This window comes from Oxyura jamaicensis, chromosome 2 (assembly GCF_011077185.1).
Source record: "Oxyura jamaicensis isolate SHBP4307 breed ruddy duck chromosome 2, BPBGC_Ojam_1.0, whole genome shotgun sequence".
NCBI lineage: Eukaryota > Metazoa > Chordata > Aves > Anseriformes > Anatidae > Oxyura > Oxyura jamaicensis.
In genome coordinates this window covers 916074-943696 of record NC_048894.1, presented here as the reverse complement: position 1 = coordinate 943696, position 27623 = coordinate 916074, and the positions used below count along the sequence as shown (strand labels likewise).

The 27623-nt window shown below is 44.7% G+C and overlaps 1 protein-coding gene and 1 long non-coding RNA gene across 4 annotated transcripts in view; one reads left to right on the top strand and one right to left on the bottom strand.

The window, feature by feature from the left end:
* SMARCC1 (SWI/SNF related, matrix associated, actin dependent regulator of chromatin subfamily c member 1) overlaps positions 1-26946 on the bottom strand; it is an 81477-nt gene extending 54531 nt beyond the window's left edge. For 2 of the 3 annotated variants that reach the window (XM_035317735.1, XM_035317736.1), the window contains exons 1-13: positions 26695-26946; positions 20784-20903; positions 16815-16900; positions 13121-13202; positions 12150-12242; positions 9330-9399; positions 7019-7088; positions 5833-5908; positions 3873-3998; positions 3056-3174; positions 1639-1763; positions 826-885; positions 128-165 (exon numbers count right to left, since the gene is read on the bottom strand). In XM_035317735.1, the coding sequence (XP_035173626.1) occupies positions 128-165; positions 826-885; positions 1639-1763; positions 3056-3174; positions 3873-3998; positions 5833-5908; positions 7019-7088; positions 9330-9399; positions 12150-12242; positions 13121-13202; positions 16815-16900; positions 20784-20903; positions 26695-26931 (1302 nt within the window). In that variant the 5' untranslated portion in view covers positions 26932-26946. Of the gene's footprint in view, positions 1-127; positions 166-825; positions 886-1638; positions 1764-3055; positions 3175-3872; positions 3999-5832; positions 5909-7018; positions 7089-9329; positions 9400-12149; positions 12243-13120; positions 13203-15444; positions 15472-16814; positions 16901-20783; positions 20904-26694 lie in introns of all 3 variants that reach the window. The other variant, XM_035317734.1, reaches the window with a different exon arrangement.
* Positions 21148-21745, top strand: LOC118161950. The gene is made up of 2 exons (XR_004748237.1): positions 21148-21483; positions 21514-21745. It is a non-coding gene; the product is annotated as an uncharacterized LOC118161950 (long non-coding RNA).
* Positions 26947-27623: the final 677 nt, after the last annotated feature.

Below are 27623 nucleotides of genomic sequence, written 5' to 3'. Positions count from 1 at the left end.
AAAACATGTCCTCCAACAACCAATTTGATTTCATGTATCACTTGAAAAACATTACAGGGGTAAATTTCTGAAGAAAAGAAGAAGATCTCAGTTTCTACCACATCCAGTATGAAATGACTGCTATTACCTTTCCTCCAGTTGCCACCGTCTCCTCATCCTGTTCATCTGAAAGGTAAAAGTATCAGGAATTAAACTAATAAAATGCACCTGACTACTCAGAATCCTTTCCAGCCATGCAATTGCTTAATTGGAAAGACTGCTTCATTTGTTTTGGGAGGGAAGTGAGGAAGAAAGCAAAGTGGACCACACATCATTAAGACAATCTCATCCTTATGCAGGCACCCAATGATCCCAGACAAAGGAACACATAAGAGCAGGAATACAGAGGAAGGATAATTAGAATTTTTCCACACTTAGGAACCCATAATTAATTATTGCCTGGCCCAGTGCCCTAGATGTAGCATTGTATAAGATACGGGACACTAGTTTCTCTCTCTTATGCCGAAGGACTAGCAAAGCTCAGGGAACCTGTGATTCACCCTAATGCCTAATCTACCCAATAAGAAAAAAAATCTACCAAAAAAGAGCTCGTGTCACTTTCAGAAGAAACGAACAATGCCTACAGGGAAAAAGCCTCAAAAAGGGAAACAGTAAGTATATTCCAACTGGAATACAAATGAAAACTGAATTAATTCAATAAAAAAGTAGAATTAGAGATTCCTTTTAAAATTGAGAGAGTTAAAAATATTTATTCTGTTGCCCACAAGCATGACTTTACTCTAAGAGGGGTGTGTGTGCACTTGTGTCTTTTTGCATTTGTTTTACCGAGGTCCGCTACTGTTCCTCCTTTCACAGGTGTGTTTTCACTGTCTTTCTTTGGGTTCACTGCAAAAAGAAAGATTGAAATCCCAATGAGTAATCATCAGACAAGCTACAGTTATCAAAGTCTAACATGCTTTTACTATCATATCAATAAACCATTCTGTTGGTCGTGTTTTTGCAGTTCAGAAGAGTTCATCTGGTCAGTGTCGTTTGAGAACAACAGACCATTTATTTGGCTACTCTCCGATTCCCCATCTGAACACAATGCAGCATCTATTGAGGCCGTCACTGCACTGTGCTCTTCCCACCTGCACAACACGGAACAATTCTTACATGCAAATTCAAACCAGATGAACGCCAAACCACGTGACACCCAACATGGTTTGGTGTTACGGACTGACTAGGCTAACTTATTCCTGGCCTGTCTTTATTTACTGCAAAAATCAAACTTTTCTCCTTGAATCAGGCCTGTTGCCAGAGTTCCCACTGACTTGATGTGCATTCTTTTAATCCAGAAAACTTCATACCCCGACACATGAACTCAGTATACTGGGCAAGAGCAAGCCCAAAACAGGCATGACTAAACGTTCAAGCAGACTGTCATAAATGTATTTCAAGAAACCTAAAGAAGGTGAATCTGTTGCCATTCTTGGAAGTCACATTCAGAGCCTTGTCTAGATCAATTTGGATGAGCACAGACTACCTGGCCCCATGGCCACAAAGTATTACAAAGATTTGAAAACACACGTTTATTTTCTCTATACAGTGTAAGCAATTGTTTTAACATTCGAAGAATCCAGTTTATACATATTTTACCATTTTTGGGAAGTACCACTTCTTCTATATTAGGTACCGGTGTGGGATCCTCCATGTCCTTTGTAAGATCTTCTTGCTCATCTTCTTCTTTCTGCCCTCTCCTTTTCCCATATAAGGCTGCTTGTCTAAAACAGATCACATAGAGATACAACCATCAGACGTTTTCATCTAGACATTATTCTTCACTAGACAGCAGGATTAAAGGATTGGGTTAAAATATTTTTGTGAAAACATTAGTGCTTGGGGAGTTAACAGCAACTAGTCTCTGTATATTGCTAAAAAAATAACATTTAAAAGAACACTATCAAGTTCACTTTCACAAGGTAATCAGATTCTCACCCTGAAGTATTTCTTGGTTTCAACTAAATAATTATCTTTTGCCATTGTTTCAAGACCGTAGAACACCACTGTATAAATTCTTAATTCCAACCCAGAACTGTCTCCAGCACGTTGGCAACACCTGCATACCAGTCAGACTCAAGGCAGCAGTGGTTCGCATACATTTTTCCCTTTTTAAAGTTGCAATAAAGGAATCTGCTGCATAGAACAGAGGCAGCAACAGATCATTTCAAGGCACACGGCCTCATTTTAACAAAAAAATCTATTTTATGATCAATTCTGTGTAGGGAGAAACAAAGCCAGAATTACTTAAGCTTCTCCTTACAGAATTTATCTCAGACTTGACATCAGGAACAGAAAAGTCAGATAATAAATGAACTCTCTCATCTCAGATGATGAATTTCCAGTCCTTTTTTTTTTTTTTCCCCCCAGAGCCCCACAAGACTTGTAAACAAGACTTGAATTTTTAAGGACTTTTTAAGTACTCCCCTCCCTACTATGCACAAACCCCATAAGTGATAAGCTGTTATCTGCATATAATCTTGACCTTTATTTAAAGGTCGAACGAGTGCTGAGGGGATACAAAACCAAAAAAGCACTTATCTGCAGGCCAGCTGCAATCAGCAAATGCTGCTCCAGTAAAGAGACATTTGAGAAGTGGACTTTAAGACACCTGGCTATGCAGACTAAAAACTTCTCAGTTAAATGCAGCAATTTATGTGTCTCTGCTTCAGAAAGCATACACGTACTATTTGCTTTCACTACCAGAAGTGATTTATTTTAGAAGCAGCTGAGTAACTTCTCATTTGAGAAGTTCTACTCTCAATGCAGCACTGCACCTTATCACCGAGGAACAGATAACATCCTGACTTGCACTAGATTCTCCTCCACCTGCAGGCAATACATTTCTACAGAGGAGCAGGGAAATTATATGTATTGCACCTAGCAAAATCACACTAATCTATTGCAGAAATAATTATTCTACTATTATCTAAGGTGTGAGAAGTGACAGAGGACAGATTCCCATAAGCATATCTTCAATAAAATTAGCCTCAGCTTCCAGGAATTAGATACTTACCCTTTCTTCCCTGTCTTTTTTCTTGACTCCACAGGAGTGGGGGGTGGAGAAGGAGAATGCTTTCTCTTCCTTGTACTTGCTGCTGCCTTCCTGTCTCTCCTCTCTGGACTACGCACGGGCTGTTACAGAAATGAAGGTATGAGCTCATCCCAAATACTCCAGTTATTGAGACGCTGTAGGCTAGTCTTCTTTAATACATCTTATAACAAAGGAGCTAAAAGTAGTAATACCATAACAAGCACCATATTCAGCTCCAGAATACTTTCCAAATACACGTCTGACATCGTGGAGAACCTTGACTTTTTTTATAGCCATCCCCCAGATACCACAGTAACTATCTACATAAGAACTGTGTTATAAGAGCAAGATTCAACAGCTAATTTCTGATGTGTTCAATACACTCTGTCCCTCAGGAAAGATTTCCCAGTGAGTAGCCTGACCTCAAGGTTAAACGGGCATGTTTTCACAGTCCTAACTGATTTCCTGCATCAGGAGGGATACAAAAATTGGAGAATTTGGAAATTAAATGACACCATTCAATGCACTCCCTGGTTTCACTTAAGAAAAAGTACAAAGTGGGTCTTATCTCTTACTATCCTCAGCGAGGGGAATGAGAGGAAAAGGCAAGAAAAAAATCAAAAGGGCACAGTTATGCTTCTGCAAAGACATAACAGAAGAAATGTCAGATGAAAATTAAACTGGACTGTATTATTACAGGTACCTGAATCTGTTCAAACAGACTGAATTTTAGCAACTTTTGCACAGAGAAGGAATATGAATGTTTCAACAGGTCACTCATAAGCAGAGAACCACCTACCTCTTCATTTTTCATGGAGATTCTCTGCCGAAAACTCACTGATTTCCTGTTCTCATCTACCTCATAATCCTCTTCATTCATCCATTCGTTGAATATATCTGTGTCCAAAATCCACTTGGCATGAACCTAAAGAACAAAACAATATGCTGACATGCTGATATTTTGCTTTGAAAACTTAACTCCACAGCAGACCTAATAGTACAAAGGGAACACTTGCAGTTTTGTTCAGGGTCTGAAGTTACAGACATCTCATGTGAGTTTTACACATAATTCTGAGGCAATGCAATAAAGGATGAACGTGCCTGTAAGCCTACTGAATGCCATGTCTGTTCCTCAGCCATTTTTAAGTCATCTGAGGTGCGAGGTCAGTTCTCGCAGCTGGACAATTGCTCTATTTTAAAAGTGCCCCCAAAATAGTACGTTTTTCATGCCAAAAATTACCATCAAAATCCTCCAAGTAGAACACAGATCCCCTTAGCAGATATAACGTGCCACAATGGAGACAAAAAATAGGAAGAGTTGGACGTATCTTGAAAAGGAAAGATTGACTATCTTGACTTAAAATACCATCTTCAAGTAAGTTCTAGTTCACATCACACAGCTAAACAATGAAAATAAATTGAGCTTCAGTGGATTTATACACAAAAAGCATAGTATGTGCCATTTATTTCCAAGGAACAACTAGGAATAAGTAGTGTTTGAAGAGACCAAATTACCTTCTGACCTGAGCTGCCCTTTCCTAACTGCTATTCAGATTAACAGCACAGGAGCACAGATACAGAACAACATTCCACGTTATGTATAAAAGAAGTCCCATAATAGGGCAATACAGGAGTATTTACTGCTGTTTGATTTAAATTGCTTTGTATTGTCCTCTCACAATGAACTAAATCAGAAAGACCTTTTTCCTCCCTGTGACATCAGCAAAGCGCAGAGCTCCCATCAGAGCGAGCCTTTCCATGAAGGAAGAGGAGACCCTCAGGGATTCTTTAAACAGCCTCTGGTTTTCTCAGAGACTCTCTCGTTGGCTCTTACTCTAGGGACAGCAGCATGCATTCATATACCACAATTCTTTAACAATGTCAGGGTTTTGGCAAATTCGGTCAAACAGAAGGGCATACAGAAGCTGGTACCTCCACTAGTACTGAGCCAAGACAAACAAGCCAGCTGAAAGGGGGACAGGGAGCCCATGGCCGCACGTGATCTAACCACGCCACAGTTCTACTTGGCTGGACATTAAGTTGCCACTACAGTGATGATAATTCAAGTAGAACAACGTGATTTTATTTGTACCATAGAATTCAAAATTCAGAGTTCTCCAAAATTCTCATAAAGAAGCTACTCAGTTTCCACATAATCTAACTCCTAATATTTTCGGCCGTTTCTATTATTATAGGAATGGATGAACTTTCTGCACACAAAAAGTGTTTTAAACTCTGTAAGAGGTGTGAAATAACCTGGGGTTCCTAACTGGGTAATTCTTTCCTCTTAACAACATTCTTCCAAAAAAACAAAACAAAACAAAACAAAACAAACAAAAAAAAAAACAATCACACAGATACAATATTTTCCCCAGCCCCCTCCTTAAATAGTGTATAATACCATCATGCCCAGTCAGTCTCATTCCAGAGATGGCTGCATTTCAGCAGCAGGGGAAGGATTTACTTTTAACAGAAACCACCTCAAGTCATGCCAAAATAAACATGGTAATTTTGGCATTATCAGAGATGCATTCATCTGCCCTTTTCACTCCCCAGAAATTTCTCAACAGCATTCCTTCCCAGACCAAAGAAATGTTTCAGGTATTTTCATTACAGCTCTAGAAATATTGCTGGCTTTCCATATATATGGAAATGCAGCCATTGATACGCAGCAGCACATTGAAACATCTATCCAGTAACACCTGGGGATGAGCTATATCAATACAATAACTTTGAGAAACTCTTTAAGAGAGACTTACCTTCCATGGCTTTTCAGGAATTGGAGGATCCTCAATTTCAGCATCTATTTCATTGGCATGTACCCAAGTGTCATAGCTAACGAGAAGAGTCAGAAAAAACAGAATTGGTCCCCTGGGCTGTTTATCCAGAGAGATCACCAGCAGGGGTATTTATTCAGCAGCTTTGACATGTTTAAATCATACTGCTGGGACAGAATAGCAAATAATTTTCCACTCAATGCAAGTTAAACAAAGCAATAATCACTGGATTCTGCTACAGGAATAGGGCACACTGAAAAGGGAGGTGCCCAAGGCATCTAATGCACGTTATTAGCTTTCTGAATTTAGAATCCATCTCTATGAAGTCAGCTCCAGCTTGAAATTGCCCATCTAGTCTCCAGATTCAGGGGTACAGATAAAATTTCTGAGTCACCTGTTCAAACTCTGGCAGTAATTAAGTCATTTCTGTTCTTACGAGCTTAAAGCGACAGATACTGGAATCGCTGAAGAAAAAACTGCATCTTCTACTTCAATCCCTACTGCTGTAGAATCTGGCTATTGTTTACGTTCACTTTTCCCACACACTATTCTCCCTTTTGGCTTTGAAGTCTCATTAACTTTGTGGAAAGGCTTACTGTGCCCTTTGGAAATTGCAGCCTTCCTATTGACTCTGCAGAAGACTAGACTCCTTTTCTAACTTCACCCACCTGACAGGACCATAAATAGGTATGCATAGATCAGTCTTAAAGCCACTGATTAATCTTTTTAATTCTTGGAAAAAAAATAACAATACTAAATTATTGAGTGGTTATACTTGTAAGACAACCCCTGCTTGTTCTGGAATATAAACAGTGACACTCAATCATTCCGAATCAAAACAACAGGAATGCAGTCCTGCCTGTTTAGGTTACGTTTTAGGAAGAGTCAACAGAGGACAGGTCTGAGCCTGCTGCTCTGCTGAACAAAGAGCAGAGCTGTAGCCCACACAGCTGGGACGTTCCCCATGCAGGCTCACTGCTGACAGGCACAGCACACACTGCAGACAGAAGGCAGAGCACTGGCTTCAGGAGAGGTAGGATTCAGCAAGCTGAAGGAGCAGCTCGTTGGAGGATGTGCATTTACCTGCTTGCAAGTTCTTATCAGTACCTTGCCTTTAACAAGCCTGAGAAAGATTTGGGGTGCGCTCTCTTCCCCCACCTTTATTTACCTGTCTGGAAAGAAACCCCAGTGCACCAGCACCTGCTTGTCTTTTTTCATCACAGGTCTCAGCCATTCATCTGCAAAGGGGAAAGAGATCTACCATCAGACTCAGACTTAACACTCAGCACACTAAACATTAGTCTGCTTTTCCATAGCCAGCCATAGAAAAGTCATTGTAATTCTCTCTGATGAGGTCTACTCTAATGAAATCACGGTGTCCTGACCTGTAGCAGTAATACACTTGCCTGCATTAGCTTTGCCATGCATAGACATTCATGTGCTCTGCTTGTATATGACACATTACATGAGTAAAATTATTTTAATGCAGCATATTATTACATTTCTTGCCCTGGCAATATTCCCACCCTAACACGCTCATGATTAAGACCCAGTGGGGCTTGAAACAATCAGCTGTTCCTCAACAGAAGTGAGAGGAGTTTCTGGCTGACAGGTGGAAGCGCTGCCAGCTCATCTTGTCCCATCTCATCTCTCAGGTGCTTTGCGTGGTTGGGATGGGACAGAGCAAATCCTCCAAAATGATGTTCATTAAAGACAACAGAAATAACGTAGAGATAACAAATAACTGGAGAGATATTCCCCAGTCTGTCAGGACATTTGTTTTTATTTTTTAAATCACTGTGCAAGTGGAAAAACTAAACTTATCCCAAAATGCTTTCTTGTCAACTGGTAAATGTTTCCTCTTTTTTTAAGAGAGGAATCCCCTCATTAGCTTCTTTTATTGAGTTACACTTATTTCACAAGTCCCTCTTCCCAGTATTAAGTTCTACCCTCAACGTGTATTTAAGAAGACAGCAGGAAGAGCTTTGAAGGAAGAATTTTGTGGCAGGGAGTGGTGATGAAACCAGCTTTAAAGAAAACATTTCCAGGAGTTTCGTGAGACTTGGATTTCAACTTTCTCCCTTCACATCAGTGTTAACACAGGCTTACTGAGCAGCACTAAGGCTTTTTCTGATCTTGTGATCGGGTGTATGCTCAGTTTGACTGGTATTTTAACTAATTTTTTTTTTTAAACTGCACACTGCACATCTGACCCATCCCCTGCAACTCAAATGAGGAAGAGTATGTCCCAGAGAAAAACCCTGAAGATTTGCACCTGTATCATGTTACCCTGCTTGAATTCACAGCCCTTTTTCTCACCTTACTGCAATCAGGCTTTGCAAGAGAGCTCTATCTAGTACACCTGCATGTTCACTGCCTACAAGACAGATAGAAACTATTGTGTTTGACCCTTTTCCAAGGACCTGAGGTGGTTAAAAATAAATACAAAGCTGTAGCTAGACATGATATTCCCAGAAGTACAGGGCACACAGAGCCAAGCACCAGCGGACAAACAATCCGTGACCATTCCAATAAGGAAGTGAACACTTCCATCTAGTGGAGATCAGATGCCAGGGCGTGCCAGAAAAAGTGAACTTAGGATAGCAAAGCTCAAACTCAACAACTGTCCACTAGACAATGAAATGTATTTAATATGAAAAAATAAGAGCTTGTTTTTACTACTTGCTGAAGGATACAACCATTTAATTGCTTTTGAGGTGCCTATTTCATATATAGAACAGACTGCATTATAATAAAGCCAACAACCCCAATTTATCAAGTCTACATGTTATTGTATCCACCTTGCCAAACCACACGCAATGATAACGTATCAGCATCCCCAGTCTACTGCTTGGGAAGAGCAGAACACGACAAACGGTTTTTCATTCTCATTTACTTTGGCATCTACGAACTTTCACACATTTCATGGTTTCCTAATACTGTTTCACTCAATATTTCAACCAATTCTTGCACATGGGGCAGACACACCAAGGAAGGAAAAAAAAACAAACAACAGTGGATGGAAACTTCAATTTTAAGCCCCCCCATCCATTATCCTTCCTTCACTTTTTCCATCTAAGCTGGTTTCTTCTTCAGTTCTTCCAGACCCTTAGGCTTTGGTCCCCTTCAGCATGTAAATTATTTGGGACAAAGAAAATGTTCATTTGCTTTGTATTTTGTTGAATAATGCATTCAACAAATATTAATAGCTCAGTTTCCAACCCAATCACTGAGGAGTAGTCAGTGTTACACACCCTTTCCTGAAAATGTTACCTCAGTTAAAGATGCGTTTGTTACACCTAACAGTTAGAAGCAGGACACACAATGATTCGATTTGGAGTTGTTAATCCTAAGAACACTTTGGAAGCAGCTCTCAAGAGCCGGCTAAGAACATTCTGTGCCTGTGTGAAATCTCCCCTAAGTGCTAACAAATGCAGTTACAAGATTATTTCCACTTAAAAAATTGGAAGCATTTTTACCATCATCCATTGAGGTAGGACTTGGATAAACGTGGTGGGTAGCCTTTGATTTCTCTTCAGTTACTGTTCCCTGTGGGAAGAGTAGAATGAAAGACAACACTGCATGAGAAACCCTCACATTACCCCAAACTTCTCAGTTGTTTCTTTTCACTCACATTCCACACAACCTAGAAACATTTGAGGCTCACCACAACGCAACTATGAAGAATACCACCACTAAGAAGTGCTAGAAAAAAGCAATTATTTCGAGAGACAATTTCTAAATACTACAATTTACATAATATTAACTCTGACAAGCAGGAACTCAACTAGGAATGGCTAACATGAAAAGGATATCCCCAGCATTCAACTCTGTACATTAAACGACAAGAATTCTTGCTCTTTGTAAAAAGACTCATATCACAGAAGGGAGTAAATCAGACACACCATTAACTCTACACAACTTTTAGGCACACATTCAGACACAAGCACGCTCTTCTTGAAGGTTTACAATAATTTTCTTCATGTACAAGAAGCAACAGGCAGACTCCTCATGCTTATGTAGATGCCACAATTATATACCTATTGGACCCACATCAGCATGGAAAAAGATGCTGCTATATAACTAGGTATCTGTTCAACAAATGCATAACAACACATGGTCAGTCAAGAAAACCCTCTCCTTTCCTCATGAGGGGGGCCAGCTGGATTCTCCCATACGCTGCAGAGACACTGCCAGTCTCCACAGATGAATAGTCTTTGCCAAAGACAGGAGAAATTCACTGAACTCAGGCTCTTTTGCTGAGGAGCAATTATGCTTTGGTATAGTTTTTTTTTTATGAAAATGTTATTCAAGGTTTACATTCAATAACTATTTGACAGATTTATTTAAAGGACTTAAGAGCAGATGGGACAGTTTACAGCAAACAACGTATGAACAACTTATTTGAAGGAGTCATCAGCATCAAAAGGAGAAAAATTTCAAGAAGCACGATGATGCATTACGTTACGGTAGAAATATTCGGAGGCTACTCTGATATCAGGGGCTGAAACAATCGTTTCTACCCCCATAAGAGTTCGCAGAACTGGGTAAAAGGAGAGGAGGTGCTCCAAGTAGCAGCAAAAAAGGAACTGGAAAGTGACAGGAATTTAAAATCATTCAAAGAGAAGTGCCTAGGCATGACTGAAGGACCTGCAAAGAGTTCAACAATAATGGAAATTCTCCCTTCATTGCCCACGAGCTGGAGAGGCCTCTCCAGGTATCTAACCTGACCTTTACCAATGATACCAGTCAGTTTCATTTATTCCCTAAGGAGCTTCAAAAAAACAATACATAGAAACTAGGCGAACAGGAAATCTTTCTAGATGCTACCTTGACTGAAGAGAAAGGGATAGATAACTTTAAAACAACTTTCTGAGGGATGTAAACAAAATATAAGGCTTATTTCCTGCCTCTGCTAAACTGAATACAACTGGAAGCTGGAGGCATAACAAGATGCACGAGTTCTCTACTGCCAGAACACTTCTTTTGAAGCAGATAGATATAAATGCTCATCTCACTCTTTAACTGCTTTCAAGATCCTAAATTATTATTCTGGTTCTTCTCAAAAGAATCCTCAGCATTTATAAAGAAAATCAGATGAGGTCTGACTACGAGAAGCAGTAACATCTTCATCAGCAAAGACTGCAGGGAGGACAAACTTCTTCCTGATGGTTCTAAGTCCTGAGATGCAACTACCACTGTGCTGGGGCAAGAGCGATGAGGAAACGCCAGGGAGAAGGGAGCTACATTACTGGGGAAGGAAAAGAAGAAAATGACAAATGACAACAGGCAAAAATCAAGACAGCGAGCAAGCACTGGCAGCAACACAAATTAAGAACTCTTTAGAATTCTTGAAAGGAAGAAAACTGAAAAAGCAGAATTCAACAATTTCTGTTTTTATTTCTTCACATCCCTTTTAAAGCAGGCAGTTTTGTCACCAGAGTCCGTTAAATCGTTCACAGACAAAGAACAGTCTGGGTGGAAAGGGACCCAGAGAGTTTACAAGTTTTTTAAAACAGCATCCTTTTACTGGCATCAAGGTATTTTCAGTGCTGTTTCCCTTGCTTTATTGTTACACAGCTTGTAAGCAGCAGTAAAATCATGGCTCATCCAGAGCCAGTTCTTCACTCGGCCCTATCTGTCAGAAGAGCTCCCATTCCAGAACATCTCTCTCAAGACAAGTGACAAGACTGTTTATATTTTGAAGAGATGAAGCTATTCATCTTGTTCAGTTCATCATTTAATGTATTAAATTACAACAGCAAGATGTTGACTCTTGTGGAAATACACTACCTGAAAGGAAATGGATGTTGCTTGTGCTCTGTTCAGTACAAGACAAAAATCAAATAAAATAAATCAAAGAGGTAGTGATTTTTTTTCTTAAAATTAAAACTTCTTTATGCTTGTTCCCACATACCTAGAATAGTTGTATTACACACTACCTTTTTTGGTCTCAGATTTGGACAAACTGTGAGCTTCTGCTCTATGTAAGCAGGAATTCAACGTTGCTGAGCCAGCAGCAAACTCATTGAGAAAGCATAAATCTCAACCTGGTTACTACTTTAAACTTCAACAGATTCACTTTTTGAACAGAGTTATGACTGTTTCCACATGAGGACAATTACTAATCGCATTTTACAAATGGTTAACATTTGGTCTTAATTGACTTCTCGTTGCTGCCTCATGTTGTCGAGGCACAATCCAAATGCAGCTGGTATGCTGAAGTCACGCAAATACGCTTGATCTTACAGAGTTACAAGAGACAAAAGACGTTTTAAGATATGCTATGTAACAGTTACCTGGTGGCGTTTGACAATATCCTTTAATTTATTAGCCAACTTCAGTTCTATATCTGGAATGAGGTAGATGGTTGGTCTACTCAGACAGTTGTTCTAGAGGAGAGAATAGGAAATTAAATAAGAAATTAGTAGGCCACCTGTGACATAAACCAAAAAATTCCGGTTATGATCACCAATGTTTGAAAAAGCTCAAAAGGAACTGCACGTATCAGACTGGCGCACTAATTCCAGCTCCAAAATCCTTACGACAACATTATTTCCCTTGCAGCCTCCCTACCACAGCCTTATCGTGTGTTTACATCTGGACTCTGCAGATTTGCTGTTAGCCCTGTCACAGACATTATCACGGATGAAGGAACTCAACCCATGGTAGCTGCTCTTATGTTCCTGCTTTCACAAAAACATCGTTAATTAAAATTGCGTCTTGGATTACAAAGAATTTTTGACAGGTTCTGGAAGACTTCACAGGAAAAGGAATTCATCTACCATGCAGCTTTGTGCACTTGTGCAGCCTTGACACACATACATTTGTTCTATTTGCAATTTTAACGTGTACTTTATGTATTAAAGCAGCCATAGAATGGTAATACTTTTTAATAAGGAAGTATCATTTCTTTTTGCTGTCCTTCCTATTTCCATTTTCAACAAGCACCTGAAAGTTACATTTTTACTATGTTACTTGAGTATAAACCACAGGTTCTTGACTTTGAGAAAAATATTCTGTTATTCACATGCAGCAGTAAAAAAAAGAAAAAAATAGCTTCAAGTTAGACTTCTCACAACTGCTCCCTCCTACCTTGTGGTAGTAATTCTGTAGTTTTGATAAAACAAGTGAGTCTAAAATGCACCCCAAAAGTTACAGATGAAGCTCTTCAGTGGATCACAACCAAGGTACACATGCTAATGAATCATTTCCCCTGAGCATATGTACACATACAGAGAAACCACTTGGTTTTGTACAAGTTGCTTGCCTGCACTAGTGTTTTCTCAATGTTCATGAACATCTCCACATTTCGATCCATTCGGGATGGATTCTGCAGGTCAAACCTCCGCCTGTTGAAGGAAATGATTCAAAAATATTAAAAAAAAAACAACTTTCTTCCATTCAGTAGTAAAGAATCTCTCATGTTTGACATAAAAAGCAGCATATTGTGGTAGCTATGTAAAAACACTTAAAGCACGATCAGAAATATTTTTGCTTCACTTGGCAACTCTCACAAGAAAAAGAATCACCATGAAGCAATCAGCAAAATGCAACTGATTTGTGAAATGTTTAACAAAAAGGAAGGTTGAAATTGTCCAGCAAAAACCCTGTAGCAGGTTTGTGCATTCCACTACAGTTGCAAAGGATAATTAAATAGGAACGTAATCAAATGTTCGAGATAGGTTTCGACAACTAGAGGGGGAAACTCGCGAACAAGTTCTCGTGTTTTCCTTATTTTTAGTTGCACCCACCCACCAGCCCCAGATCCTAGCCCAGGAACAAAGAGCAATCCATTGTCTGAGATCCTCTGAACCACAGGCCAGTCTGAGAACACCCCCACCCCCAGCATGTAGGTAGCTAATAACCCATGTCAGCATTTTATGATCGTCTTTATTGGATTCTGGTACTTCCAAGTTCCCCACTTCATTGACAAAGTAATAAAAAAAAAATCTCGAAATAACGGTGCAGGTTTAAGCATCTACCAGAAATGGAATGACACAATCTGAGACTTTCTACTGGGGAGGAAAAACCCCGAGAGCCCACAGCAGGCATCCTGCCAGGTCCCCCTGACACGTGCAGAAGTCACGGACGAATCACCTCAGATGAAGAACTGGAGCAGTGTCCCCAGAGAACTGGAAAGGCTGGACAGTAAGGGCACCTGTGCCAAAGCTCAGCACCTGCGTTGGCACCGACCCAGTGCCACTAGCTGGGTACGGGGCTGCAGGGGCCTCGGAGGGATTTGGGCCTGACCCCGCACAGCTCAGCCTTTTCCGCAGTGCGACGGCAGCTTTGGATGATCAGCTTGGTGACTCTTAGGTGTCAAACACTGTCTGGTGCACGGCTGTGCTGCTAGTTTTGAAAAAAGCTGTCAATAAGCCTGAAAATGCACTTAACCAGAGTGCTGAGCTGGCGGTCGGGGCGGCAATCAGGCTTTCAGCACAAAATTGTACTCAATGCAGTGAAGGAGCCATGCTCTGATTACCCTGGGGTGACTGACAGGCTGCTTTCACTTCACACCCAACTTCAGGCACAAGAATTTATTGCTGCACCCGTATCCTTAATGGCAGCTTCTTTTAAACACAAGCTTGTTTCCAGTAACACAGCAAATCAATTTTTAAAGTTCATAAATACACAATGAAGGTAACCAAAGCAAAATTGATTTTTAGGCACAAAACCCATTACTACCCAAAAATGGCATCCCACCAGCATTATACTACTAAATTTAACAGACGCCTCAGCTGAGGCCACCACGTTTTTCTTCATCTGAGGCTTTCTAGTATTTTCAAAAAGACGCTGTCCAAGCAGGTGGCACCACATAAATATGCTGTAGTGTTGTGCAGCACTAGCAAACATCCGCTATTAGTCTAAGGCTGTTTCTATCCTCAAATGGACTCTTAGGACCTGGCAAATAATTTAATGATAACATTTGACATATTTAATTTTAATTTTAAAAGAAAATTATGACCTCTCTAGACTGCGCTGTGCATGTTGAAAGCTCTACGCTGACTTCTGGAAGTAGAACAAGTCATCAAGAAGTCTGTCAGTTCACTGCACAACACAACTTAATGCATTCAGTATTTTACACCTAGATGCACAGGATTTTAAGAGCCAAGATCTTCTCCACGATTCTTGCACTGACAGCTTTATAGTCTATTTAAAATGTATGCTTCTCAGGTAAGTATAACAGAGTGTCAAGGAAGTGAAAGAAAATAAATGCCAAATAAATACAAGCTATTTTCCCAGACACCCAAAAAAAGTCTCCAGGAGCCGTGAAACAAAGCCATTTAAGGCATTCATGGTTTTCCAAAATTTTTACATTTGGTTGCCTAAAATCTACACCAGATTCACTTGATGCTATACATGCCCCCAAACCTTTACCTGCTTCTGAAGCCCATACTTTAAGAGAAGCGTGTCAATATTTTAAGAAATAACACTTTGTAGTTGCCCATTTAGATAAAATGGTAGCACTAACTCTTTCCGTCCTCAGTTTAACTGATACCCTCTGGCAGGCTTTAGCCAACAACTACGTGAATTGCAGTGATAGACAAGGTATGTCCAGCTGCACTGGATAAGTGCATTTTTGAGACATACCTATTATGACGAGGAAAGGTACTTCTCCTATAAGACAGATCATTCACAAACAGGTTAAGCAGGAGCGACAATGCATACCATTAAAAAAAATAATCATATTTCAGGCAAAACACCACATATTATTTGGTTGAGTCAGTGAAGGGTACATTCCAAGATCTAAGTCTGATCCACAGAGTTAAATTCAAGTATTACTTCCCTCTACATCCCACATGCACAAACACAAGGCACTACCCACTAGTTTTTGAGGAATCAGCAAGAGAGTGAGACGAGAGGAGGCAGCTGTGTATCTGAGCTTTGCTGGCCAAATTCAATGAATGAAAACTGAATTTAAGGAAAGAACGTGGAACGTTTAAATATGCCCTACTCATGAATATTTAACTCCTTTGCCTTAAGGCAAAAAGGTAGCAAGACACTCCTGAAAGATATGCCACACAGAACATTACAGATATCACATCCTGGGTGTTGGCAATATCAGAGTAGGGAAAAAAAAAGACTAATGGCTTTCTGATATAACCATCTTAAATATCCAATTACTTGACATGAGTATAAACAACTCCTGAAAAACAACCAGCCATACTAGAATAACTTGATTTTTTGCCTTTTAATTTGCTCTTGTGGGTCACAGAAACAGTCAGTTCCAGGAATGCTCTTACAGGTCTGCACAACATCAGATCACGAGCTATTAAAATTCACTTGCGAGAACAATCTCTGCTTGCTTTTATCTCATGACTTCTCATCCTCAATTTTCTTCCCATGTTCTCAAATACCATAATTCATGGCACTGCCTTCTTGCAAAGATTGTAACTTAGAAATGAACAAGTCAATCCACCACTGTGATATCGCATTAATAGCTTTAATACTAGTGTCAATATAGCTACATGGGCGGTGTCTTAGCTATTCACATTCCTCATTTATGGAGGGTGATAAGCAACAGATCACTTTGTATTTATTACGATGTGATGATGACGATTCAGATTCTCCTAGCCATAACTAAACCCTATAATCAGTACAGTCAGATATACTTGTATCTTATCTGGAAAATAAATTGTAAGATAACCAGTTAATTTGCTCAGTCATACAGCACATAAATTGAAAAAAAAAAAGAAGTCTCAAGTTTGTAATTAACTCCCAACCTAGAAGTTCAAGAGCTCAAACTTGGACAACTTGTCTTTAAATTTAGGAGTGAGGGCATGTCTTTAAAAAAAAACAAAAACGCTACCATCCGCAAAACGGGAAAAAAATCCTCTTCCCATCTCCAACTCCCTTGCCTACCCAGTTCTCCAGAAAGTATTAAATCTCAAGTAGTTCGCATAGGCATTTCATGTGCTTAATTTCATGCAGAAGGTGTATAAATCAAAATAAAAACTTACCAGCCCTGTTCATTCTTATATTTGTAAGCAGCACCAAGAATGTGACATAATGTACCTCCAGCTTTGAAATCCATGAAGCACTTTGCCTAGAACCAGAAAGGAAAGTGAGAGCAGTGACATTCACTTCTACGTTATTGTTTTAACAATTAATACATACTTGTTAGCCGATTCTCAGACATCTACGCCTTGTCACTGTGCAGATCTGCCCTAAAATGCTAAATCCAACTCATTTCTTCACTCTCACTTCTAGCTGAGCCACACATTCATAAACAGGTACTCCGACTTCAAGAACTGAAATTCAACAGCAGCAGCAGGAGACAGAAGGCTCTGCTGAGTCTCACCAAGCCTGTTCTCTGAAGTCACGCAGGACTGCTGCCTACGTAGAAAGGCAGTTTTTTCCCCCTAATTTTAGTTTGGAATTCTCTTTGCTATCTTGCTAATACCTCCTGTGAGGATGTTTGTATATTCTTGGAAAAAGTAAGTTACTGTCAAGTAATCTTAGCAACGGAGAACTGGAGAGCTCATCTAAAGCCAGGGCCAGACAGAAGCAGCACTAGCATCTGTTTTCAGCACGGTCCCCAGGGTACTGACATGCCGTGGATCTGAGCTTCTCAATACACAATTTGGAACAGGAAGGAGAAAAACATGCAACAGCATTTATGAACTAACTGGTTAAAGAAACTGACGTGTCACAATTACAGAACAAATTAGAACTGATTCTGTTCAGCAGGCCTTCTCTCTACAGTTACAGACTGTTTCCAAAAGGACTAATAAATCAATTTGACTGAACCACAAAAAGAAAGCGATTTAAGTTTATTTAAGCCATGTAATTAGTTACAAACATGAACTTCTTTCTAATAACTGCAGACTGCTCTTGGCAACTTTTATACAAAAACAGGACTTTCGAAGAGTTTACTTAGGTAAACAGGTCCATCCCTCAGGCAACTTCCGACACATCTAAAGAAAGCCGCTCTAATAATAAACCCAACTGATAAAATTAGGCCGGTCAGTCACCTGGATAAGCTTCCCCAGCATAAAGGCACATTCTGCCTGGGTGTCCACGTCCCCTGGCAGCATGAGGAAGGATGCAAGCCCACGCCTCACGGCCTGGGGTAGCACCTACCCCAAGGGGCCCTACGGGGCCGGCTCCTGCTGCCGAGACCCCAGCCCCGTACTGGAAGGGGAAATGACACCCATCATCCCTCAGGAGTGCTGAACACGCCAGGATAGTTCTGGTTTGTGTTTCTCAGTAAAAAAAAAAAAAAAAATCATACAATGCAGTGAACAGAACCTGGGAGCGGCCTGGTGGCTGGGCTCCAGACACCGGTGGCTGCCTGCAAGCTGCCTTCTGAGGGAACCGAGCAGGGAACACACACGGCAGGAGGCACATAACACCCACAGCAGCTTTCGGTTACCTTTTCCACATCAGGAACATTTCTGATCTAGCTTCTAGCCTACTTTTTTCTATCAGACTAGGTAATTTTCTTTAAAGTCAGTTAAATGATACTTCAGGAATGTTTGCTAATAAAAACAAGCACCATAGGACAAACGGTCTTGGCATTACTGACAAGCATCTAAAACTCATTCTTCAATCAGGAAACTAATATGGGAGCATGGGAACTCCATGAAACATTGCCTTCCTTGGCTCTAGGGCTGCGGATGGAAAGAAAAGCAGTTCTGTGTGGTATCTGATACACCAGTGTCCAAGAACAACATAAAATCCTTCATAAGCATCCAACAAGAGCAGAGCCGCTGCCGGCCTGCCACCTGTCGACAGCCCTCCTGTGCACAGAAAGTGATCAGGATCCAAGGCGACCACACGCGTACCTGAGCTCTAGCCGCCCGTGTTTCAGCACTATTCTTAGCGACCTCAAGCCCCTTATGGACTGGGCAGCTCCTGATCAGAAGCCTGAATTACAGCACCAAACAACGGCACGGACATGCTGTGTGGCTCCGAGAAGGCACTGCTGGTTCTCAAACGTGCCAACTGCCCCAAAACACTCCCTGCCGCAACGCTGCTTCAGCACTGCCGTGCAGGTTGGGCACCTCGAGGCTGTCCTACGTACGTACGGCCATGGCCTTCCAGGCCATCTCCTTCCCCAGAGCAGTGGGTGCCTGACCAGAGGCTCTGGGAGGTGTTGGCCGTGCCACCATGCACAGGAGGTCCGGCCGACACCACACCATGAAGAACGGTGCAGAAATTTCTCTCACAGACTGGCGTCCATTTCTACTGTCAGCAGCCTCCAGCAGGACCCTCTTATGCTAGTAGCAGCGGCCGGTTTAATGAAAGGAAATAGCTTTTAGCAATTAGACAAAACCTGTTCTGCCGAGCTGGAACTGTCAGCAACCTCCTAGAGATTCCTCCAACACTTTTACCCAACAAAATCCAGCATAACAAGGCAATAGATACCAACCGGCCTCACAGTTTGCTGTCTTTTAAGAGTTAGTACCTTAACATAACCTTTGTTTGAAACATGTAAAAACTGTCTTTAAGACAATTAATCAACATTTTCATAGCTGAGAACTATTGAAGTTAGAAAACATGTGTTTAAATGCGGTGATCAGAAGACACGGACGGCAGGTACGCTGTACCAGTCCTTCATTTAACCCACATCCAGTTACAAACCCCTTCCGTTACCACATCCTTGCCAACAACAGGAGCTTAAACTCAGAATTAACACCCTGTACCAAGTGCCAGCTTGTTGCTGAAAATGGGTACAGTTTTATGGTCCACACTGCCAAAGTAAAGCACCACAACATTCACCTCTGATCCTTTTCACTACCACTGAGGTGTGCCCAGATCAGAATGGAATGTGGTGAGCTACGTTTTAATGGCATCTTGTGGTGCTTCCTGGTGTGTTCCCAAGCATCACAAGAATCACCTAGTAAGTCAGCCTGAAAACCCTTTCTGGAAACAACATCCAAGAGTTCACACTCTTAACAAAAGAAGTTACACAAGCAAAGTATGTCTGGAAAAAAGTAACCATGAAATAATGCTAGTATTCTATAAAGGTGAAGCAAAGAAGATGGAGTTCCTTTCGTTTTCACAAAAACTTCAGTTTAGGATAATAATGGAATGAGCTATAAACATTCCCAACTTAATTTGTATATCCAAGAGTATCCCAAATTGCATGATCTTAGGTTCCCAGTAAGTATTTTGTGGCATAAACTAAGACCTCCTGCTGCTGTCCACAATGCTTATGAACACATTTCCTGCAGCTGTCTTGGCCCACAAAACCTACCCTAAACCGGCCAACTGGGTGCTTGATACCATGAGGATGCTGCAGTCCTTGCCCTCCACACCTGAAATCCCTAGCTTACTGTCCTGAACACTTGCTGCATCCCTCTTTACCACGTGTTTAAAGTTCACAGTCATTTGGGCAAGAATCTTTTCATGGTATAGAGGGTTCCAAGCACAACAGGGCTGATCTCTGAACACTGTCACAAAGATAGTGCTGGTAAAGACGTACCGAGTTTGAATTTTAAATGCTACAAGCAATCCTCAAGATATTATCTCTGTATACCAATATTCTGAGTGACTGGAAGACTATCCTAGACAAACTAGGTAACTATGCACTACTAAAGATGTGGAATAGCCATTTTTCAGCATTGAGCATCACAGGTTGGAAGGTTTTTCTGGCTATTTCTGTTGACTAAACTTATTTGTTTTGGAAAGAGCACGTTATTCAGCCAATTTAGGATGCATCAATCCAAATGGATTTGACTTAAAGTTTAGCAGTTTACACAGAACGTGCACTAAAAATTAAAAACCTTCCCACGGCATTCAGGAAATCGTTTCCAACCGCACAGAAAATAAGCTGCATCAAACTGAAACCCCCTTCCAGAGGATGCACCAACAAAAGCCTGAGACTACGCACACATCTCCCCGTCACCTGGAAGCACGCCAGCAGCGCAGACCCTGGATGAAGAACAAAATAGGCTATTGTAGCAGCCAACCCCGGTACTCACAGGAAGCTTTGTGAAGGCAGGATTGGTGACATGTTTTCCAAAGGCATCTTCCTGGAACTGCAGCAGCTGCACCACCAGCCCAGCCAGCGTTTTATTGGTAGGAGCATCTGCTTGAACGTACTGAAAGACAAAACACACGCGCTTACTTGGGATAGGGGATAATACAATGCAAGGCTGGTCTATTAATTCCCCAGACCACTTTTATCAGCTGTAGGGCACAGTTTAAGATTTAAGGACTGCTGGCAGGGGAGGGAGGATTGGGCACACGCAGAACAAGCACAACACACATTTTTCAAGCTGTACTCCTAAAATATAGGACCTATCTGTGAATCATCCTCAATTCATCACAGCCACTGGTGTTTTAAAGAAATACTAACTGCTTTGATCTGTTTCACAGATCCTAATAAAGGAACGGGCTAATTCTGGCCCACACATACACACGGCTTTCCGCAGCAACTTTAGCGTATGCTTTGCAACGACAAACATTTCCCAAAGTTACACTTCCAATAGAAAGCATACATGGGAAGGGAGAAATCACAGCATGGAATTAAAAAACAAACAAAAAAACGGCTGTGGAGTTTTCTTTACTCCTCCTCCTACTATATTCACTTACTAGATGTACTCTTCTCAGCAAGCCCGAAGACCTCCAAGAACAGAACAACCACAGAGAATACAGGGCAGTATCAGCTACCCTATAGTCGTTTGCCTGAGGAACACCATGTACCATGAGAGCTTTGTGCTTCCTTCGTATCAGGTTCTCCTACAGCCTCTTAAAATAAAAAGAGGCAGAAACCTGAAAAAATAAAACTTAAAACCTGAGCCAGAACCTTCAAAGGTTTAAAGGTGTGGCGTTAGCAGGAACTAAGCTTTCCAGCGTCCCATCTATGTAGTGGAAGATACCATGAACACGGCGACCTTCCCATTACGATGTTAAAGCATCTGACTACCTCAAGATTCAAGTTCCTTCCGTGCTTGTTAAAACAAGCAGAGAAAATCATCTGGGAAATCCAAACTTTGCAACAAAGGACACACACACCCCGAGGACTCCCTAGGTGTCCTCCCAAAGCTGCGTGTCCCTTACTCCTCCTCCCTCCCCGACCAAAGGAGGCAGTTGCCACAATTTGATGCAATTAACGACTCCTATCAATTCCCATCAGCTACCGCAGAGATATGGAAGAGCAATAAATCAGCCTTTATTGCTGTTAGAACCCAACTGAAGGTAAAGACGTTTGCTCTCTGACTTTTTTAAAACCCCTACCCTCACGCTCCTCTCAGCTAGCGACTATTTTTTATAGATAATTTTCCAGCTAGAAGCCCTGCCCGCTGGGGCTGAATTCAGAGCAGTTTAAGCAATCTTTTGTTGCATTACGGATGCGAGACAGGACAGCAAAATGGAGCACGTGACCAGCCCAGATGCCTCGCTTAATCCAGCATCTGCACTTAGAGCCCTTCGCCAGGTGCTGCGGGGAGCGTGCCCCTCTCCTGCCTTTGTCACAGGCAGCAAAACCCTCCAGCAGGGAGGCACGGAACAACGCTTCCACTCCTGCTGCTGGATTTGCCAGAACCCTTTTTTTTTTTTTAAAGGGCTGCTAAACCAAGGATTACTTCAGCGCATACAGCGCTGCGCGTTTTTAGAGCTGTTAATTAATATTTTTTCGTACAGGTTTAGAACTGTCGCACCCAGGACACGTGCAGATGAAGTGCCTGGCAGCTAGTGGCCATAAAGCCCCCATCGTTTCGGGCATTTAACCCCACATCACCACATTATCTGAACAAACCCTGCCCTCGCAGCTCAGCCGGGGCCATTACCCTGCACCCAAACGCAAATTCGGAGGCGCAGGCAAAGCAGGTGCCTGCTGCACAGACCTGAGATCTGCACGAGTGTGATAACAGCAGCACAGCAGATGAAACAATCCCGTTCCTATTAAATAATCCCGTTCCTGTTACCAAAACAGGCTTTGGTCGTGAAGATGCCCACAGGCCATACCTGTTAAACACGTCCAAAAAGCAAAAGCGCTGATCCCAGCTTGGGTCCAGCTACCTCGAGGTGGAAATGTTCACCACCTGCCCGCTGCACTTTCTCTGTACGCAGACGTAGATCGACGGATGAAGAATTTTTCCCAGTAAAACAGAGTACACTGTGACACCACGCCTCCAGTGTGCACAGGAGGCACGCTCCAGGTAGATCACAAAAATAATGCAGAAGGGGCTTTTGCACATCTCTGGAGCCACGCAGCCTTCGTGACTCCGTCAGTGCTGGGCAGAGCGAACCCAGCAAGCAGTCACTGATCCGAAACCTGCATTCAGCTCATGCCCTTCCCAAGCCATCCAGCCTACTGCAGCTCACGGCTTCTTTATGGCGCTAACCCAAAGCCTTCAGCATAATCCCCTAGGTACGGTTATCTCAGCTCCTGCTTTGAGGATCCCATAGAACACGGGGAGGTAACTCATGGAAGGGAACACGAGCGTGCCTGGGAAATGCAATCTTAGACACGAGTTCTCAGGCAGCTGCTCGTCCCTCGCCGACCCCGCTGCTACCTGCGGCACCGGCTGGAGGCTGTCAGAAGGCAGGCGATAGGAATCCCCGCTGCTGCCCTGCACTGCCAGTTTTTTGTGCAGGAAAGTCACTTTCTTGCCCGAGGTTTCCCCTGAACGACAAGGACAAAGCCTTCAGAAGGAAGCACGGGTGCTTAGACCTCTCGTTCCTCACTCAAACCAGCCAGGAACACTAAGGAATCTGTCTTTGTAGGCTGTAGTGCAGCAAAATTAAGGAAGGTAATTTCCTGAGGGATTCTCAGGGCTGTCGGAGGACCAGAGGACTGAAGCCACAACACACCTGCACTGCTCTGCACAGCAGACGGAAGCAGAAAGCGATTCTGCAGCAAATAAAGACCTTTAAACAATAAATTCTAGAAACGATGCACGGCTCCTGGACAAACAGCTTCGGCGTAAGAGGGATTTGGTAAAGGCTGATCTGTACTGCACATCCCTGCCAACTACGACCACAAAAAACACGACACGTCGTTACGCTACGCTGGCATCAAGCAGCAACCACACACGCTCGGAAGCCTTTTAGTATAACTCAAGTCATCCAAGAACTACTGCATCCACCACTAGCAGCAGCCATCACTTATCTTCCCCAGCAAGCTCTGCCATTATGGCTGCGCCGGACGAGCCCTTGCCGCAGACCCAAGGGACAGATTTGTACACCCAGTTCTGAAGTGGCTCCTAACCTTAAATAACCCCCTTACAGCTCCAGGGTGTAGCCCCGACACAAAATCCTTTCCTTCCCCCAAACAAAGAACGTTTCAGCTCAAATAGCCAGGTAACAGGGAAAGGAAAAGCAGCATTAAGATACTTCAATTTAGCTTACAGCCCTTTTTTTTAAGGGTGAGAGCACAACAGAGCTCCAAACACAGAGAAAAACCTCCCTCAGATTAAACCACAGCCAATCTGCCAAGAAGCACTTGATGGGGTCGGCACCCCGGGTTCAGCTCGTGGCGAAGGAGCGGGTGGGTGGTCCCCGGGCAGGCACCCAGCACCCAGACCCCTGCCCCTTCCCAGCACCAAACACCTGAAGCAGTAAAAGCGGGTCCTAAATATTCAGCGGAACACCCGGGCTGCCAAGCCATACCTCGCACGCCGCAAGGCTTAGTGTCCCTACGGACAGCCCGCACGCTGTCTTTAACTCCTTTCCAAGGCAACGCTCCCCTTGCTCTTTACAAAAGAGAACAAAACACCCCAAAGCCCGTGTTTTTGCAGCCTCCTGTCTCATTGCGGGGCATTTAGAGCCACATCTCCTGAAGGGTCAAGCTGGACGTGAGTAACGCGCTGGGAACTGTCCTCAGGGACTGCAGCTCTAAGGCCAAGGTTATTCTCCATGTCCTGTGTAACACATGCAAAGTTAGAAAAAAGAGAAGGTATTTTAAATACTTCATGACAAGGCATTTTCACATGAGCCATCTGCTGCTCAGTGTCAAAGGAATTACTGAACGTGTACCGTCAGAGATCGCTGAGCGCTTATACAATAGCAAGTGTGTCGCCCCGTTTTCCTCTGCTTTTACAGTGCAAATTCCTGATTCCAAGGGACACCAAACGCTATGAAACAGGACTCTCAGCTCCTCCAGGCCTTAGAACCATGGCATAATTCAGACGTGAGCCCCAAACACCCACACCAGGGCCCAGGACGAAGCGGGGTCCTGCAGCTGCCAGCCCGGGGAAACAGCACAAGGCGGCTTTCATGCGTCACACGTGGCCAGGATGGGCTGTAATAAAACAACACAGCTTTCTGTTGTTGTATCTGCTGTGACAAACGCCGTGCCCCAACGTCCCTGCGCTCTGTACCAGCACCCTTTACTAACAGCCAAGTCCCCAGCACCTTTTTGCCCATCGCCGGCTTCCTCGCTGCTGACGCTCCGGCCGTGAAGGAGAGGGCCAGGGGAGGTTTGTGCTGGGAAAGCCAGGACGTCGTCCTGCAGCAACACGGGGCCACAGAACCCACGGCACTACTGTGACAAACTTATCACCAGCCATGCTGCCCACACAGCCCATTCCTCCTGGTTAATAAGGGCTGGTTTTCTGCTACACAGCACGAGCCACCTGTACTACTATTTGAACCTCTTATTTTTCGAGCCGCACTCTAAAGACATGGAGAGCTCTCGTCGATTTGAAGACCTGGTTAATCTGGAGCCGGGAACGAGCAGATTCACAAAGGCAATTCTCTGTCCCCTCGACTCCTGGACCTGGGCCACGCTCGCTGCGGTTCGCTGGGTTTTCTCCAACACGGCCACAGCTTCCTCGGCGCCCCCGGGGCTGGACACACCGGGCAGGCAGCGCCGAGCTGTCCAGGGCCTGCCATTGGCACGGGCTGGGCAAGGTCAGCTCTAACCACTGCGTGCTCTCCTGAAAGAGGTCGTGCGCGCACAGCAGAGCTGCCACCTGGGCTACAGGAAACGAGATTAAGGGCGAAGCTCCCACCGCACAAAGCGGCACGACCCAGCTCGGACCAGAGCCTCCAGCGGGAGCCTTGCAGATGCCCCTCTAAGCCCCAGCAGTGCCTACAACAACAATCCGTTTCTTTGTTTCCCAAAAGGAGAATCACTTCCCGATTTTCACAGGATTTTCCGCAGCGATATTTTGAAATTCATTTGCCCGGCGGGGGGTTTCTTCTTCACCCCATTTTAATTACCTCGCAGAGCCCAAGAAACAAACGGAGGTATTTAATCTTCACGGCCGGTAAGGCCGGTAAGTGCAACCCAATTATGAGAGACGAGGCTTGCTTCGGAGCGCGGCGCGGAGGCTCCCACTCGGGTGGCTCGGATAAGGGGCTGCGGGGTGCTGAGGGCCGACCTGCCGGGGCTCTGCCCGGGGAGCGGCACCGGGAGAGGCTCCTGCCAGCCCCGGTGCCTCCAAGGAGCCGGTGCTGCCGGACAACGGTACCGGCCCGGGGTTACGTTACACACCTGAGGTCCCTCGGGATCGCGAGGGTCTTCCAGCTCGGGGACGCGGTGCTGCCGGGGGCCGGTCCCGGGAGGGAGCAGGGCCGCAAGGGAGGGCCGCTGCTTTTTGTGTTACGGTTTCGGACCGTCAGCACGGCCCGAGCCGCTTCCTCCAGCCGGTTCCGCGGCTCTCGGCAGCGCAGGGCCCGGCAGCGCTCGGCCCGGAGCCGCTGTGCTCGTGGCGGAACGGCCGGGAGCGGGAGCGGGCCGGGAGCGGGCCCGGAGCAGCCCCCGGTTACCGGAGCTGCCCCCCCCCCGGCCCAGCCCCCCCGGCAGCCGCCGCCCCGCGCTGCCCCCGCCGCCTTTGTTCGGGCCGGCGAGCTGCCACCGCTGCCCCCCCGCCCCTAGGCCAACTCCCCCCCGGGTCCCGGTCTCCCCCCGTTCCCCCCACCCGCCCGGTACCGGCCCCGCACCTTCTTGTAGTGCTTCCCGAGCCAGACGCGCACCGAGTCGAGCTGGGACACGGTGTCGGGGCTCTCCCAGAACTTGCCCGTCGGGCCTCCGTCCTTCCGCCGAGCCACCGACAGCGCCGCCAACCCCGGACCTCCCGCGGCGGCCGCGGCAGCCGCCGCCACAGCCACCGCGGCCGCCCCGGGCCCCGCGCCGCCGCCTCCTCCTCCTCCTCCTCCCGCCGCCACCGCCGCCGCCATTGTTGGCCTCGCCGAGCGCCGCCGCCGCGGCCCTGCGCCTCCCCCCCGCCCCGCGCCGCGCATGCGTCGAGCGCCCCGCGCCCCGCCCCCGCGGGGGGGACCGGGAAACCCCGCCCCTCACACCCCCCACCCCGCCCCCCCACGCACCGGCCCCGCGCTCGCCGCCGCCGCCATCTTGGCGCCTGCGCTGCGCCTCCCGCCCGGCTCCGCCGGAGGGGTCCCGGGGGTGAGGGGGGGCTCTGAGGGGCTCGGCGTCCCGTCAGGGCCCGGCCCGTGGTGGCTGTCCAACGCCGCCGGCTTGGTGGCTTCGGCTACAGGGCGCAGCGCTGCTCTGCCGCCTCCCTCCCCTTTGTTTCTGGAAGCGCCTTTGGGCGGCGGGCTTCCTCACACGGAGCGATTCGTTAAGTCTCTGCTGGGCTCCCGCTGGTTTTTTATTCTGTGGAGAGCTGTGCGCCCTCCCGCATCTGCTCCTCTTCTTAAGGACAGGACAGTGCCCATCAGACAAACACGCTTCCTCCCCACTGTCCCTTAGGAGCAGTAATTACAGTAATCCCAGAAGTTAGGTTCTTTTTTCCCCTGCCCTGTTTCTAAACAGCTGAGCCCTTGCCAGAGGACGGGTAATCCTCGTGTTCCTGGGGAGAAACAAAGAGCATTTACCTCACAGGGCTTCAGCCCAGGCTGTTTGTTCCCTA